The 17446-nt window shown below is 50.3% G+C and overlaps 1 protein-coding gene across 1 annotated transcript in view; it reads right to left on the minus strand.

The window, feature by feature from the left end:
* The window catches only part of ATP2C2 (ATPase secretory pathway Ca2+ transporting 2), a gene marked incomplete at its 5' end in the record, with an annotated part of 50202 nt that overhangs the window by 14203 nt on the left and 18553 nt on the right, over nt 1-17446 (minus strand). The window contains 7 exons of the mRNA XM_082605787.1: nt 483-584; nt 1491-1588; nt 1737-1861; nt 7965-8031; nt 12161-12236; nt 12568-12636; nt 12723-12872. Of these exons, the coding sequence (XP_082461913.1) occupies nt 483-584; nt 1491-1588; nt 1737-1861; nt 7965-8031; nt 12161-12236; nt 12568-12636; nt 12723-12872 (687 nt within the window). The remainder of the gene's footprint in view (nt 1-482; nt 585-1490; nt 1589-1736; nt 1862-7964; nt 8032-12160; nt 12237-12567; nt 12637-12722; nt 12873-17446) is intronic.

A 17446-nucleotide genomic window follows, 5' to 3' on the forward strand; every position in this document is an offset into this window, starting at 1 on the left:
TAACCACTGGACCTCCAGGGAAGTCCCGAGCTCCCGTTTCTCAATCTGCACAACTGAGATAATGGGGCAGCCCTCTCAGGGCTCTGTTAATTGTCACCGTGGAGGTGGGACCTGCGTGGAGGGGATGGTGGTCAGACTTCCCGTGGGGAGGGGACGTGAGCTCCTGCGAGGATAGGTATGGCTCACATCACAAGTACTGATGGTCACAACAGGCGGCGTTCATCCTGTGCTTGTTTCCCGACATTCACGGAGCCCCTTCCCTGTCCAGCCAGCAAGCGGGGAGGAAGGTGCTCCCGGCTCTTCCCTTACGTCCCATATTTCCATCTGTATCTGGGCCGCCGTGACAACCTGACCCCTGGGCCGTGGCCCGGTCATCACCAAGAACCAGCTGGTCCAACTGCTATCTCTCTTTCCGGAGAGAGTCCCCATTAGCTCTGTTTTAAATTCATGTTTACTTCCACGGTGGCACTTCTGACACTTACCTCGACTAATTTCCCCACTGAGACGTTGGAAAACTGCTTAATGACTTCCTTTGAGGGTACAAGACAGACAGTCCCTTGGCCATTGTAGCCAACTCCACTGACCTACAGGGCAAAGGCAAAAAACGGGGTGTCACTAGGAGGCAAAAAGACGCTTCCCCTCTTGACCCATATCCCTTTCTGGGGATCCATCCCCAAGGACATGGTCCCACCACGAACACATCTCCAAGCATGAAATGTCCCCTGCAGGATTATGTATTAATCAGATACCTCACCGAGTGCCGTGCTTCAGTAAATTGCAACAGGGCATTCTTCAGCCAGTAAAAATTATGGTTATGAAAACCAAGTATTAGCATACAAGGGTGCTTATGTTCTAGAACCGGGGCGGGCAAGCTTTTTTTTTTTAAAATTAATTAATTAATTAATTTTTGCTGTGTTGGGTCTTCGTTTCTGTGCGAGGGCTTCCTCTAGTTGTGGCAAGCGGGGGCCACTCTTCATCGCGGTGTGCGGGCCTCTCACTATCGTGGCCTCTCTTGTTGCAGAGCACAGGCTCCAGATGCGCAGGCTCAGTAGTTGTGGCTCACGGGCCTAGTTGCTCCGCGGCATGTGGGATCCTCCCAGACCAGGGCTCGAACCCGTGTCCCCTGCATTAGCAGGCAGACTCTCAACCACTGCGCCACCAGGGAAGCCCCAAGCTCTTTCTTGTAGAGCCGATAGCAAATATCGTAGCCTTGGCAGTAATCTCTGCTGCGATTACTCTGTGGCTGTGATATGACAGGAAACACGGACAACGTGACAACACAAGGGTGCAGCATCCTCCGCCAACCAGAGGGTGGCTGCCTCCCATCAGTCATGTTCCTTGCTGCTATTTGTAGCAAGGAGATTGTCCAATAACCCATATTTGTTTCTTCCTTACTGTTCTCTGGAAGACTCCATGTGCTTTCTCTGGGAAGGAAGGGGTCTGGCAGGGCACAACCTGGACTTGAACCTTATAAATTCACACGGGCTCACCTCAGCGTGGAGCCCGTCCGACGTCACAAGTTGGGTGACAGTCATTTCATTGGCAGTCAGAGTCCCCGTCTTATCAGAACAGATGACATTGCAGCAACCTGGCACAAGAAGACACCAGAGTTTATAGGAACAAGAAGTCGTCCCCACCAACTCTCAGGCTTAGGAAACACCCAGGTTGAATGATCACGGCACTAAAATGCCCATGCAGTCCAATTTGGAAGAATCCAACCAGCTGGATTCCCTCACCTAAAGTCTCCACGATGGGCAGCTTCTTCACAATGACCCGCTTCCTGGCCATCCGCAGCACTCCCAGGACCAGCGTAACTGTGACGACGATGGGCAGACCCTCGGGAATGGCGGCCACCGCCAGGCTGGATCGAAAAGGCCAGGCGGATCACCTCTAGCACGCACTTAACGATGACGTGCATCCCACCTGGCGTTGGCAGCATGTTTACCCGTGGTTCCCCCACCTTCTCTGTTCTGTTCTCTGCTCCCAGCCCCATGACACACCTGCCTCCTTCTTCAGCGTCCATTGCTCTGAGCTTTCCCCCTGCAAAACCCTGCTTTCCTACCAGACATCCACACTTTAGTGTGAATTAGCCTGTCCGTTGTTTTGCCTATTTAAGTGCTTTTGCATTTAAATTGTTGTCATCTACTAGAGACAAAAGTCTTGGGCCCTATGAAAGCAATTTCCAGAATCAGGCACTAAGTGGGAAGTGGAATTATTAGGTTCAGAGGGTCCTCCGTGGGTGCCTTGTATTTTACTTTAAGTTGGTCTAATGGTTTAGACACTTGCTGTGAGAAAACCAGACAAGGAAATGAAAGTTGGGGGAGGTGAAGTGGCCCGGAGAGGCCTTAGCCTAAGCCGGTTGTTGTGTTGTCCGCTCATCTGCTTAGGACGCCCCCCGCCCAACTCTGTCTGTACCACGGGGCCCCGCCCTCCCACAGCCAAGGTTGATTGGGTTAGAGGAGAGCATGTGACTCCACTGAACCAATGAGCTTCTCCCTTGGGAATGTGCGTTGGGACTGAGCACAGGACCCCCTTCCTGTGGGCAGGGTTTGTGTCTTGCCAGTGACCTCAGGCCGATGGGGGAGGCTGGAGAGTGCGGGGCAGACTGTGCGGAGCTGTGGGGTGAGCATTACCATGCCACGCCCCAGCGCGGTCCACCCTTTGCACAGCACGGTCCCGCAGGTAGTCAGTAAATATTTGCTGAGTGAACACATGGCAAGTGCAGGAGCCTGGACCCACCCTGGCGTAGCACATAGTGAGCGCTCTACATAGGCTGGTTAATAATCAGAAAGCCCCGCCGCCGAGGAGGACCATTCAACCGAAGCCACGCACGGCTACCGTATTTCATCAGATCTAACGCGCTGCTGATCGGGAAGGGCACCATTATCCTGCGCACCCTCTAAGAAAGGAAAAACATGCTGCCCATTAACGGTGCCGGGATGCTTTCTTATCACCTCACTTGTGAGAAGCAGTCTGACTTGAGAAGGCAGAAGGTGAAAAAGAATGTGTGTCTTAGAATCAAAGAAATACGGTATATGAATGGCAGCCTTTCACCTGGAGACCATGGAGCATTAAGGGTGAGTTATATAAACCAAGGTGACGGAATTTGGTCAAGGGACTGTGCCCGGTTTCTACGGTGACAGCAAGAAGGCTTCCGTGGTTTTATGGCACAGGCTGACAAGGCCAGCTAAGCAAACATGTGCAAAGGGTTTTCACGGGCACTTTCCTCCTACATGGCATGAGAAGGGCATTGTGTGTGCCTGGATGTTATCATAATAATAAAAAATTAATTGGCAAACTAACAAAGATTACAATAGACCAGGAAAAGCAAGTAGACCTTGGGTCATCTTGAATGTCGCTCAAGGCAGAAGGAAGTGGGATAAAGTTTTTAAAAGAATGATTCTCATGCTGTTTATTTTGGAGAATCTCTTCCTCACCAGCTATCCTGCCAGTTCTACCTTATGACGGAGAGGTTTTGAGTGATTTCCTTCTGCTAAAAACTGAAGAACCTCATCCTTTCAAAGTCACAAGTGAAATGACCAGAGTCAGTTTTCTTTCAATTTCAAGTTTCCCATGGACCGAGTGAGATGAGAGAGATGAGAGGGGCTGTTAGACAAGAAATCAGAAATGACCTTGGGGAAGCAGGGATGCGGTGGACACAGGAGCCTTTTCTCTTACTGACCTGGAAATATTTACCAGTCTTTTTGCCTCGTGGAACTTTCTGTGGTTTACAAGATGGGATGGAACGCATCCTTATTTGGGGGAGGTTCTCATGCATCATGGCCTCTGAGAGCTCTGCTTTTTCTGGGACCCCCTCGTGGCTGAGGCTCCACCCTCTGCCACCACCCCTACTTCTAAAGACCTAGTCACCTGAGCCTTCTTTTTGGGGCTCCACCTTCTTCCCTAGCCCCACCTCTTGCTGGAGCCCCGACTAGGGTAATTGTAGCCATGGCCTCACTGCTCAGAGTGATGCTTCCTGAACCGGCAGCATCAGCATCCCTGGGGAGCATGTGAGGAATGCAGCATCTCGGCCCCCCCCCCCCGACCCACTGAGTCAGAGCCCCGGCAATCTGTGTGGGACAAGCTCTCCCAGGGACCCTTGTATGGTGAGGTGAGTTACAGTCAAGTCCAAGACCCCCTGCTCTACACGTCCTCCTCTTGCAGGAGGCCCTGCCCTCACCTCAAACTCCACCGTCCACAGCGCAGCCAGCTGCCCGCTGCCCTGTTCCCTCCTCCCCCTCCCTCCTCAGAACAAGCCAGGGGTCACACCTCCCATCACCGTCCCAAGAATGGCCAACACTTTTCATCACTCTGCTGCAAAAGAACAGCAGAGATGACCTGGCACGGCGTGTTGAGAAGGCTTCTGAGGATGTGATTAGAATTCAGAGAAAAAGGGGCCTGTGAGTTTCCAGGTGACCAGCCCCCTCATCTACCCCACCGTCTGGTCTTATCACCCAGCCCGACCACAGCCTCCCTGCGGCTTCCGCAGATGCGCTAGGCTCGCTCCACCTCCGCGCCTTTGCCCCTGCCATTCCCCTGCCTGAACACCCCGCCCACCCTTAGCAGCATCTCTCCAGCTTCAACTCCTCAGAGAAACCTCTCCTGGCCACCTTTTCCAGCCACATCCCTTCCCGCCTCCCTTTTAATCTCTCTTGACCTCGTTTCCTTTGTAGCTTTGATCATAAGTTGTGATTATTTTGCTAACATTCACTTCAATTGTTCACGTTTACTTTCCCCACCAGCCTGCAGACTCCGTGGTCCAGCTCCATCAGCACTGGACGATGCAAGCACATAGTAAACAGGTGCTCAAGAAACACGTGTGGGGCAAATAAGCAAACCAAGAGCCATGGCCGGGGAGGGTAGGTAGAGTCCCCGCCCTGCCCGGGAGGTGGCCAGGGGGCACTGAGCCGGACCCTGGCTTTGGATCAGAATCGTGGGGTCTGCAGGCTGTCTCCTCCACTCCCTGATCCTGTAACTACAGGCAGATGTGTCGGCCTAACCCTCAGCTTCTCCATCTGTGAAACGGAGACCGACCTGCCTCTGGGAGCTGTGCCTCGATGAGCGAGGTCACGTGCTCCTCTGGAGTCCTTCCCCCTCCTCCACTCGGCATTAGCAGACCCTGGCCGCGCCCCCTTCACTTTCTCGAAGATTCTAGAACCGCCTCACCTAGCTGGTCAACACTCCAACACTGACACGGAAGGATAAACAGCCATCGAAAGCTCTGGGTTCTATTTTCTTTCATACCATTCACGGCACGTAGCTCAGGATATAAAGTCAGGAAACCCGGCTCGACTTGAGATCATGACCTCGTCCACTCAAAAGAACACGCTGGGCTCTGTATCTAGAACTCCGCAAGCCATCTGCTGTGGCCACCACCCAAATGTGACGATGATGATCCGGGTGTGTTTTAGGGAAAAGGCCTGAAATCCAGCAGGAACATCTGTACAGCACAATGGCCTGATTTCCATGGTTCCAAAGAGTTTGGGGGAAGACCCAAACCCTGGTATCAATCCATTTATTTATAGCTTATTTAAAGTGAAAACCTAAAGACAATTGCTGTTAGGGTATCTTTTCTTTTTATACTCAGAATTAGTCTGAGACAGCGTTTTCCAAATGTTTGCCATTTTGTATTTTGCTTTTTTGGTTTTTGTCACATAATATTCTAACTGCATAATATTCTTTAAACCAACTTTTCCTTTTTCTTTTTCATGTCCCCAGGATTTGGCATTAATGAGATTTTGTTTGTTAAGGAATGGCAAAGCTTCTAAAACCAGACACAGACTTTTCCAGTTTCCATTCAGTCACAAAATAGTCACTGAATAATAGGATACGCACCTGCCCACGGGTGGATTTTGCTGGCCTGCCTCTCAATGCACACAGGGCAGTGTGATTAAAAAATGAGGCATTTGAAAGAATGTATATATATATATGTATGTATAACTGAATCACTTTGCTGTACAGCAGAAATTAACACAACATTGTAAATCAACTATACTTCCATTTTAAAAAGTGAGGCGTTTGGAATTTTAAAAGACCTGCATTTGAATTTCTTCTATTGCTAATTGCCAGGTAATGGTGTCCACTCATTTTTACACAGACAGACTTGACTCTGTACCAGAGACGTGTACACTCAACCCCCTAAAGCAAGGTTCTCTTGCCCACACTGGCTGGCCCTGTGGGAAGCAGCACCCCACAGCCTCTGTCCTGCACTGGGATGCCCCGATCCATTGTGAGGTGCGTCACTGTAATTTACTGCAATGACAGTTACAACGTGGCTGTTTGCAAACAGTTTACTTTTTATATATAAATTAGAAAGGTTCCAAGGATCCTTGTAATAACAGCTTTCCTAATTACCTGCTTTATGTTTTCTTTACTGAGATGTAATTCACGTACCATAAAATTTGCCCTTTTAAAGTACATAATTCAGTGGTTTTATATTCAGAGTTGTATAACTATCACTACCATCACTTTTAGAGCCTTTTCATCACCCCCAGAAGAAACCCCATAACTGTTGGGGTCCCTCCTCATTCCCCGACCCCAGTCCCTGGCAGCCACTAATCTACGTTCTGTCTGTATGGATTTGCCTATTTGGTGCATTTCATAGAAACAGAGTCACGTGGTGTGTGGCCATTTGTGTCTGGCTTCCTTCTCTTAGCCTCATGTTTCTACGGCATCCACACTGTAGCATGTGTCAGTGCTTCACTTTTTTTTTTAACATCTTTATTGGAGTATAATTGCTTTTCAATGGTGTGTTAGTTTCTGCTGTACAACAAAGTGAGTCAGCTATACACATACATATGTCCCCATATCCCCTCCCTATTACGTCTCCCTCCCACCCCTCTAGGTGGTCACAAAGCACCGAGCTGATCTCCCTGTGCTGTGTGGCTGCTTCCCACTAGCTATCTGTTTTACATTTGATAGTGTATATATGTCCATGTCACTCTCTCACTTCGTCCCAGCTTATCCTTCCCCCACTGGCTTCCCTCCTTCTCGTGGCTGAATAGTATTCCACTGTATGCTGTTTATCTGTTCTACTTGACGGGCACCTAAGTTTGTTTACACTGTGGGTTTCATGTCCTAAGTATGTATTTTTGCTCACCGACATTCATCTTCCACGTAACACCTGACCATCTTACCGACAACAACACAAGGGGGGGTCACCCTGAGGAAACCAGGAGGGGCCTGACGTGGGTCCTCCACGTCCCCGATTACCGGCTTCCCTTCCGCTGGGACGTGCCCCATTAGGGACGACCCCCAGCACCCCGTGTCCCCGAGCAGCCGTGGAAAAGCTGTGGCAACTTCACACCCCGGCATAGAGCCTGCCTTCTCCTGTCTGCCTCTGCTTCTCCACTGGGACCCAGGGTGGGGCGGTCACTTATGAGCATCACCAGGTCGGGGAGGAGCAGGTTCCCTGGGCTTGAAGTCAAGGCCCCGATCCCCAGCCCTGCAGCCAGCCGCGTGGCCCCGGCTACATGTTCTCTGACCTCGCCTGCAGCCGCCTCCATAAATCAAGGGCCGAGCTCCACATGTGTAACGGGAACGCGCGCTCCGCGTGGCTGCAGCGCCTGCGCAGGGCACCCGGGGCAGCCGCACCGCGCCCCTCAGAGGGCTGACATCACACCCGTTGACAGAGGGGGAAAAGGAGGACCAGTAAATGAAGACGCTGGGCCGGGGTCGCATGGCTAGCAAGTGGCAAAGGCAGAATCTAAACGTGGGTTGGCTGGCTCTGGAGTCCGCGCTCAGCCAGGAACACCCAAACCCACGGGCCAGGGGGACAGGGACTCCGAATCGTCAGCTTTCATTCCTTCTGCAGACATTCGCTGGGCACCCACCTGCCAGACGACGTGCTACGGGGAGACTGTGGCTTCGGGGGGAGGGCTGCATCTGCCCCACGCCATTCCTGCCCCCCAATCTCCCCACCTTCTCTTGCGCACAGACGAGGGGGGACGGCGCAGCACCCTTACCTGACTCCGATGGTGAACATGCTGAGGAGGTGCTTCCCTTGCAGCCAGCCTGTGAACATGATCAGGCCTGGGAGGAGATAAAAACATACACGTATGTATGTATACACACACAGACAGACACACACACACACACACACGCACGAGTATGTCCTCCAAAGGTCGAAAGCATTCCAAACTCACTTCCTTAAAGAGTTTCCAGTAATATAGACACTCGGACCATTATGAATAACCTCAAACACGTGCCACTTCTCCCCTTTTTCTTTTTAAGAAAGAAACTCCCCTGCCTACGAGAAAGAGGATGGTTTTACTTTTTCAGGAGAGGATCAAGCCAGCTCAAGTAAAAGAAACAGCCAACCAGTTTATTTGGGGCTGTTGTCAACCTTTCTGTATTATTCCACAAGTTCCCATGGGCTGCACGCCCCCAGGACTTGCCCCAAGGTGTCTGCTGTGCTCCCGTGACGCACAGATGGGCCGCTGTCTCTTGACTGACTTTATCCTGCGTGTTCATGATGAAATACATTCCTTTTTCCATTTTTCTCCTTCGTCAATCGTTGACCCAACGTTTCCTAAACGCCGGGCACTGTGCTATGCCTGGGACACACAGTCAGTCAGAGATGGACCGACCCTCCAGGCACAGGAGTGGCACGAGTCACGCTGGGACCCGTGAAAGTGCTGAGATGTTCTGACAATGGGGAAAAGTTCAGGGGCCGCCAGGCGTGGCCTCAGTTTCCTCACCTGTAAAGTAGGGAAAATGACCATGTCTTCCTCGAGGACTTATTTCAGGATGTAAGATGTGACAATGCACTTGGAGTGCTTAGCACAGGTCCTGGCCCACAGTAACACCCAGTCGTGAGCTGCTGGGGCCACGGTTACCGGACAGGTGAAGGGAAAGATGTGTGAGGTGAGAGGAGTCACCTGTTGACACGTCCTGGGAGACTTGCTGAAAAGCATCAGCTTTGTTTTGCAGGGAAAGGGGAGGCAGCGCAAGTTTTCTGCTGGGTCGTAGCGGTGTGCGTGTGTGCGTGTGTGCTGGGAGTAGGGGGGTCAGAAGATCTGATTTATTAGGGGCTATTTTCATACTATGTATCTTTCTAATTTATTTATTTATTTATTTATTTTTGGCTGCGTTGGGTCTTCATTGCGGTGCGGTGGCTTTCATTGCGGTGGCTTCTCTTGTTGCGGAGCACGGGCTCTAGGCGGGCGGGCTTCAGTAGCTGTGGCTAGGGGGTTCTAGAGCGCAGGCTCAGTAGTTGTGGCGCACGGGCTTAGTTGCTCCGCAGCATGTGGGATCTTCCCGTACCAGGGCTTCAAATTGTGTCCCCTGCTTTGGCAGGCGGATTCTTAACCGCTGCACCACCAGGGAAGTCCCTATTTTCATACTATGATTAGCAACAGGATTCAGTAGTCAAATAAAATCTTAGCTGCAATCCAAATGAACCCAGATGCAAAAAACTGGGGGGGAGGGAACTCTATTAAAAGTAGGGGCAGGGTCGCACCCACCAGGACCCGCCCCTACCCTGGGGGCCTCCCTGCAGTAGGAGGCTGAGCTTGTTCACCGGGGGCTCACAAGAGCTGACTGTGCTCATTTCTTCCCAAATCCACGTTCAGTAACTTTGCACTGGTAGCTTGAAATGGGCGGCTGTGAGTATTGATACCATGGAAAGTGGCAAACACCGCTTTCCGCTGGAGCCTGCTGTTCCCCTGAATCTCCTCCTTGGACCCTCTGAGGGTTCAAAATTCCCACTCTGCCAGAGCAATTCTTAAAATATTTATTAAAAAGAAAAAACGTCTGAATGGTATCATGGGCCTGGCCATGGACATGCTGATTTACTTTCTAATTTAACTTGAGGAATAATGGCTTATAAGAGGCAATGACCTTGCAGGACCTCTGACTTGGATTTTTTTTTTTAAAACAAATTTCATCTTGTGGAAAGGCCTGCTAAGATCATCTGTTTGACAATGTGCCTTGAAGCACATCTACTTGGTATTTGCTCTTGGGGCCATTATTACGGCCCAGTCTCCTTCTGGCAACCCCAGTGTCTAGAGCAGGTGGTGGAAAGCTTTTCATATAACAGATCAGATAGTAAATAGCATCGGCTTTATGGGCCATATGGTCTGTTACAACTCAACTTGGCCATTGCAGCGTGCAAGCAGCTAAAGATAATACGTGAATGGGTGTGGCCGTGTGCCCATAAAACAAATTTGTGAACACTGAAATTTGAATTTCATATAACTTTAATGTCATAACATATTCTTCTTCTTTCTATTTTTTTCAGTCATTTAAAAATGTAAAAAAAATTCTTGGCTTGTGAGCCACACAAAAACAGGTGGCAAACCCGATTTGGCCTGTGAGTCATAGTTTCCATCCCCTGCTCCAGAGTGTAAAAGGGTCCTCTGGCCAGCTGGGGCCGCGTGGGCATCCATTCTACCCCAGAAGCCTGATCAATGTAACCCCGAGGATGGCAGGTGAACAGCGATGCAGAGCCACTTTTCCCTCCTGCGTCCATGACAGACATCACTAATCCATCACAGTTCTCTGCCACCAAGCCTGAGCATGGCCTCCAAATCCTCTCACAAGCACAGAGCCCCCTTAGCTGTGATCAGACTTGGCAGGTTAAGATAAAACCCATTTTCCATAACTGCTCCAGGACAAAATAGGGTGGAGAGGAGGGAAGAGGACATAGAGCTACTTGAAAACAGTAAAACTACTGACTGAGCAAAGTCTGAGAACTAAATCCAAAGTTGACATTTGAAAAGGAGACTGGATACCAGAAGGTTGGGATGGGATGGCCAGGGAGGAAAGGGTGGGCAGGTCTGTCCCCAGCATGACAGAATTGAGAGCTCTGACTTCAGACCATATCCTCTTAACACTTTGCTAAATTTACCACCTCTTACAAGTTGTGAAGGAGTGGGAGATACCTTCCATGCCTTTGAATCTACCCTTTCCTCTGTCTGGAATTCCCAATCTCTTCTTTTTTTTCACTTGGAAAACTCCCACCCATCCTGCAAGACCCAACTTAATGTCACCTCCTCCTGGGAGCCTTCCCAACTCTCCCATGCAAAATTAACTGCTGCCTTCACATTTCGTATTTGTTCAGGTGTCTCTCTATTTCCCTGGGGTCCTTCAAAGGGCAGAAGCTGTGCTTGACTCATCTTGGTGGCCCCAGAACCTATCATAGAGTCTAGCATGTCATAAGATACTCACTAAATGCATGAATGCATCTAGATGCCCAGAAGCACAACAAAACTGCTGCTAGGAGGGACAGATGTTTCTCCTAAGAACTTTATTGGCTCTGCAGTTTAGCCAGATTCTCTAGTACTTCCTCCCATCACTGCTCATGCTATGAGCAGTGGTTGGTTGGTTTGTTCCTTTATTCACTAGTTCATTCAACCAACATTTATTGAGAATCTACAGTGGCCCAGGCACTGGTTGATCCTGAAAGCTGGGAATGAAGGACACAGACTCAAAACCAGAGCTGGAGACAGCAGGAAGGAGCAGGTGAAGGGACCAGGGCAGCCCCATGGGGATCTTCAGGAGTAAGACCTGAATTTAGCTCTGCAGCATCTGTGGATGCTGTTTGGTGTGTTGCCAAAGGCCAGGACGCGCAAGCCCAGGCACAACCTGCTTAGTAGAACAGAAACATGGCTGGGTGCACCACCAGACTACATTTCCCAGTCTCCTCTGCAGTTAGGTAGGCCATGTGACTTCATTCCAGCCAATCGAGAATAGGCAAAATTGATGACATCACTTCCTGGTCCCTGCCTTAAAAATTTCCCCCAAAGCCTCTATATTCTCTCTTTCCCTACCTGCTGGCTACATAGAATTATGGCCCACCTCCCAGGACCTGCAGGAAGGCAGAGCAACAATACGGTAGGGGCCTGGGCCCCCGAGTCAGTGTTTGGAGGTGAGCTATCCAGGAAAGCCATTTCACCAGGAACATGCCCACGGACTGTGGTGTGGGCAAGAAATAGATTTTGACCACGTTAGGCCATTAAAATGCGGGGGCTGCCTGTTACAGCCATTAGCTTGTTCTGATAGAGAAACCTCTTATTACTGTCCAAGACCTCTGATCCCAAACCCCAATTCTCACCCAGCTGAGTAGCAGGTATTTGAGAAACAGCTGTGGGTGCTCAGGACGGCTCCCTCCACACACCCCACCCCCTCTGGGACCCCGTGCAGAAACTGCTTCACCCACCAATTATGCCGAATGAGAAAAGTGTCAATTGCTTCCCCAGTTTGTCCATGCTTTTTTGTAGAGGAGTTTTAGGCGTCTGAAAGGATGAGAACAATGGGTTTGTTAGATGAGATCCCAGCAGCGTCCCCCGGCTTCTGCCTGGATTTTTTAATATCTTAAGCTGAGTGACGATTACATGAGGACACATATATAAAAATTCATTGACTGCTACATTTCAGATCTGTGCATGTCACCGTAAGTTATCTTGACAAAAGTCCAAATAAATGTTTTAAAATAAAAATTTTGGAAAAGTGTATTCACGTTAATCATACCATCCTTATCCCTAAGGAGCAGGCAGGGCTGGTGCCACCAGCTGAGAATCATCTCAAACCCCAGCTTACAAAAACCCAAAGCCCCACTGCCCTCACCTCTTCAGCCTGCATCATCTTAAACACTTCTCCGAACTGGGATCTTTCTCCTGTTCCGATCACGACGCCCTGTGTTTAGGAGAGAGGAGCTTGAGTTCTGAGGCTGAAAGCCTGCAGATGACGGAGGCCAGGGCCCCCAGGCACCCGGGGCTTACCTGTCCCTTCCCGTACTGCACCAGGGTCCCCATGAAGACGATGTTGCTCAGGGTGGTGAGGTCGCCCCCGCCCGTCAGCGGGGTGTCTGTCTTACTGCTTGGCTCGGCTTCTCCCGTGAAACTGGACTCGTCCACCAGGAGGTCTGTGACCTGGGGGAGCAAAGCAAGAAGGCATGGCACCCACCCTCCCATCTGTGAGCTGGTTTTCAAAGCCCAGAATGGTGTCTAGCACCTTAGTGTCATTGCCAACAGACAGCAAACAGGAACGTGCTGAAAGCAGGAAGCGAGTATCAGAACACAGCCTCAGATGCCTCCAGGAAACAGAAAAGCTTTGAATGTACAGCCCCTTTCAGAAAGCATAAAGGTCTCGTATCCTGTTTTAACATTATTTTAAATTTTAATATTTTTTAAAAACTTAGGCAATGGTTAAATTAGAACATCCCTTTCAGAGCATCCTGTCTTAACCCTAACACTCCACATCCCAGCCACGTTGGAAGATCCCGTACAATCTGTGTAGTCTGAGCAGCACTGAGCTGCGTTATGCAGTGACAGCCTAAGGTCACGTCAACACCCAAAACACATACGCGGGCACAGATACGCGCACACACACCCAGACGTTTCCAGGGTGACATTTCCAGAACACCTACCATGCGCCAGGCCAGGCGCGGAACACTTCACAAGGCTTATCTCTTTTTTTAAAATTTATTTTTTATCTTTGGCCGCATTGGGTCTTTGTTGCTGCGCGCAGCCTTTCTCTAGTTGCAGCGAGCGGGGGCTACTCTTTGTTGCGGTGCGCAGGCTTCTCATTGCGGTGGCTTCTCTTGTTGCGGAGCACGAGCTCTAGGCGCGCGGGCTCAGTAGTTGCAGCATGTGGGCTCAGTCGTTGTGGCCCACAAGCTCAGAAGTTGTGGCGCACGGGCCCAGCCGCTCTGCAGCATGTGGGATCTTCCCGGACCGGGGCTCAAACCCATGTCCCCTGCATTGGCAGGTGGATTCTTAATCACTGTGCCACCAGGGGAGTCCCACACAAGGCTTATCTCTCAAGCCTCACAGACTCCATGAAAGATGCTATTATTTTCTCCTCTCTACATGTGGGGTAACTGAGGCATGGAGTGATTAAGAAATGTGCTCAAGTTTACACAGCTACTTAGTGGCAGAGGTCTGAACCAAGGCGATGGCTCCAGAAACTGCACTCTTAACCCCCTTGCAAAACTGACCACAGGCCCAGTTGGTATCACTCAAGAGGTGAGTCTCCTGTGGCCAGAACTGAGGACAGGCAAGGCATCAGGGTGGGCTCTGCCCCTGAGGACCTTCTCATTTAAGCAAAATCGAGCAACCGAGAGAGAGAAGCCACCTTTCTGCAAACTCACAAAAGAACAGTTGGATCAGGGTTTCTCAAATAGACGTCTGTGAGTGCTCCATGATTCCGAAATCTTACAATTCAATAACAGTCCTTAAAAATAGTCACACTCGGGCTTCCCTGGTGGCGCAGTGGTTGAGAGTCCGCCTGCCGATGCAGGGGACGCAGGTTCGTGCCCCGGTCCGGGAAGATCCCGCATGCTGCGGAGCGGCTGGGCCCGTGAGCCATGGCCGCTGAGCCTGTGCGTCCGGAGCCTGTGCTCCGCAACGGGAGAGGCCACAACAGTGAGAGGCCCGCGTACCGCAAAAAAAAAGAAAAAAAGAAAAAGTCACACTGCCACGGGACCCCAGTCCCCAAGGCTGACAGGGGCCACCACTTGCCTAGTAGTGTCCACCTCCCCTTCCCCCTTCCTAACAGAACCCCATGGTGCTGGGAGTGATGATGTGCCCCCCAGCGCACCCCCAACCCTATTTCCCAGCTTCCCTGGCAGCTCACGGTGTCTCCCCGTCTGGACAATGGGATGAATGGTCTTGGGGAAGATCTCTGAAGGTGGCTGAGCTGACAGGCCCTCTCGTCATGTGAGAGAGGAATAAATCCCCGTTCAAGCCCATCCATCTTCCTTAATCTGTTACCACAAACAACTACAAACTGATCTAGAGTTTGTGTTTGTGTTTTTTATCCCCAGGACGTCAAATGAGCTCGTGGGGCAGCTCCTAACCCACAATGAAAGAAGAAATGGGAGAACTGCGTCACCCAGCACCACCAGCTGCTGACTCCACAGGCCCCGGGCAGCAGAAACTGGCACGTCTCCATGGCAAGCAGGGATCTCGTTTCCAAGACACTGTCTAATGGGACGTGATAATCACACGAAGAAGTTGTAACGTACTTACTGTGAAGCACAAGGAATTTGTGCCTAACTTGATGTTTGTTACATTTAAGTAACACTGTAATAAAAATAATAGACAACACTGGAAGGCAACCCTTCCACTGGCTGAGTTTGAGAGATGCAGTTAGAACAACCTGCTGTTCTATTCAGATCTAATCTGCCACAGAAGGTTTGGGAAACAAGAGGGTGGAGCGGCTGGTGTGGGGAGGATGAGCTGGAGAGTGTCCTGGAGGGTCTGGGACGTGAAACAGGCCTTGAAGGATGAGCAGACATTTGGTGGGAGAATCAGGCAGGTCTCTAGGGACGGAAAAGAGGGCAAGTTGGAGAACTGCTGGTGGGTGAACTTAGTAATAACAAGCTGCATCCGAGCAATGGAGAGGGGGGGAGGTAAAGAAAAGACCGCTCATGTCCCAGCAGCCCACCAGCACTAGAAGGACAGAAGGCCAGCGCGCTGAGCACTGGCACCAATTCACCCTCTCTGGGGACAGGCTCTTGGGAGTAGACAGGGAGTGGACACAGGTGGGCACTGTCCCAGGTGCTGAAGCCACAGCGGGAAGGAGAGCTGGCCCTGCTCTCAAGGGGCACTGATTGGAAGAGGGGGGCTTAACCCCATCAACGCAAGAGGGCCCAGGCAAAGAGACAGGAGGTTTGGTCCACCTGGGGACCCGGGTGGGGACCAGCATGACTGGACCAAGGATGTATGGAAGGTGTGGTTGGAACCCAATTGTGTTTGGCATTGGTTAAGACATTTGGATATTACCTGGTAAGCAATGAGGAGCCATGAAAAGTCTTGAGCAGAGAAGGATGGACATGGGGGAGATATAAAAAAAACCATGTTAGACGTTGGAAGAGGTAGGCCCGTGACACTGGGAGGGGAAGCATACAGTCCAAGGAGTAGAGGCCAAGTGAAGCATAGTGTGGCTCTCAACAAGAGGGCGGGAGTGGGCACAGAAAGAAGAGCCAGACAGAGAGAACAAGGAAGCAACTGGCAGCAACTAGAACTAAGTAGACAGGTTTACTTGTTCTGGTTTTAATTCTAGTGTTTACACTTGTACAAGACTATGTGAATGCTAACTGCGTGCCCAAGAGCCCCCCTGTACCTCCATGCTGGTTTCCCAGTGGACCCACGAGGGCTAGAGACTTCTTAAAGTTCTTTTCCTTTTTTAAAAATCATATTTGCATATCTGTGATTTGGGAAGCTTTAGTTTTTCCACTTATAAAATGGATGAGTGAGGAGTTAGAATATCATTTTCCCACTTGTGTCTTGGGGAACCCTCTTTCACAGGGAGTTAATTGGTGCGCTATGGAGAAAGGGTTCCACGGTGAAAAACATTTTGGGAAACGTGGAGTTAAAGCCAGTGAACTGGTTCTCCCGAGTACAGGACTTTTCAGGGCCTTTACTATGCAAATAGGTGCTGAGACTCTCCAAGCGGGGGAGGTAGTATGTGGATCATCTTGTGGGGTAAGTTTTGCCAGACACTGGGCTGGAAGGTCGCCAAGTCTCTTCTAGTTCCAACCCTAACCCCTCCAAACACACAGAGGACCACATAAGCAGAACTCATTTTGACCACTGGTTTTTGCTGGTTAAAGAAAGACCAACTGGAATATAACCTGCTCGCCCGGTTTCTCAATTGGTCAAGTCAACAAGACTTTAGTGGATGCCTATTATACACCCAAAGGATTTTAAGTCAGACTCTATTCCAAGAAATTTGGAAATCAAGTTCTTGAAACAAACAGAGGGTGATTAAGTGCTAAATAGGATGGTGCTAAGTTAAGAGTACAAGAGAAATTCAGAGAAGAAATACTGCTGTTGATGGTATGCTAATGCTAATAAACGTTTGCTGAGTGCTTGTATTTTGTTTTTCTCATGAAACATTCACAATTATCCCATGGAAAAGATGCTGCTCTGATCTCTACTTTACAGATGAGAAAACTGAGGCCCTGAGAGCTTAAGAAACTTGCCCAAGGTCCCAAAGGCTAGGTTGTGTTGGAGATGAATTCTAGTGCATTTTCTTAGCTCAGGCTTCCGTTCTCTCAGCAGAGTTAGGGATGGGGCAGTGGGGGCAGGCCAGGCTGTGAGCAGTCAGAGGGCGGAGCTTCCAGGGCAGTAGGAGGCCCATGAACACAGAGCCTGGGGAGAGGACCCTATGAGGGGATGCTGGATGGATAAGATGGGGGGAGGTTCCAGCTGGAGTGACATCAGCGGTTGCCCAAGCATGAGGATCTTTCACAGAAAGAACCCCATTAATTGGCAACACATTAAAACGTGAGGAAACAGACCTCAGCCAGCTGATCAAGGTCAACATCAGCAGTGATGGGTCATGGTGGCAGCATGCACCCTTGATGAAGAGAAGGCCCCTGTATCTCTAGGGTCTTCTTCCCCCAAACCCAAGTCTAAGCATGAAAACAGTCTAATCAGACAAGTCCCGATTGAGGCACATTCTACAAAATACCCGACCAGCCCTCCTCAACTGTCAA

Source organism: Mesoplodon mirus, assembly GCF_964341445.2.
Source record: "Mesoplodon mirus genome assembly, chromosome: 19".
In the NCBI taxonomy this organism is placed as follows: Eukaryota; Metazoa; Chordata; class Mammalia; order Artiodactyla; family Ziphiidae; genus Mesoplodon; species Mesoplodon mirus.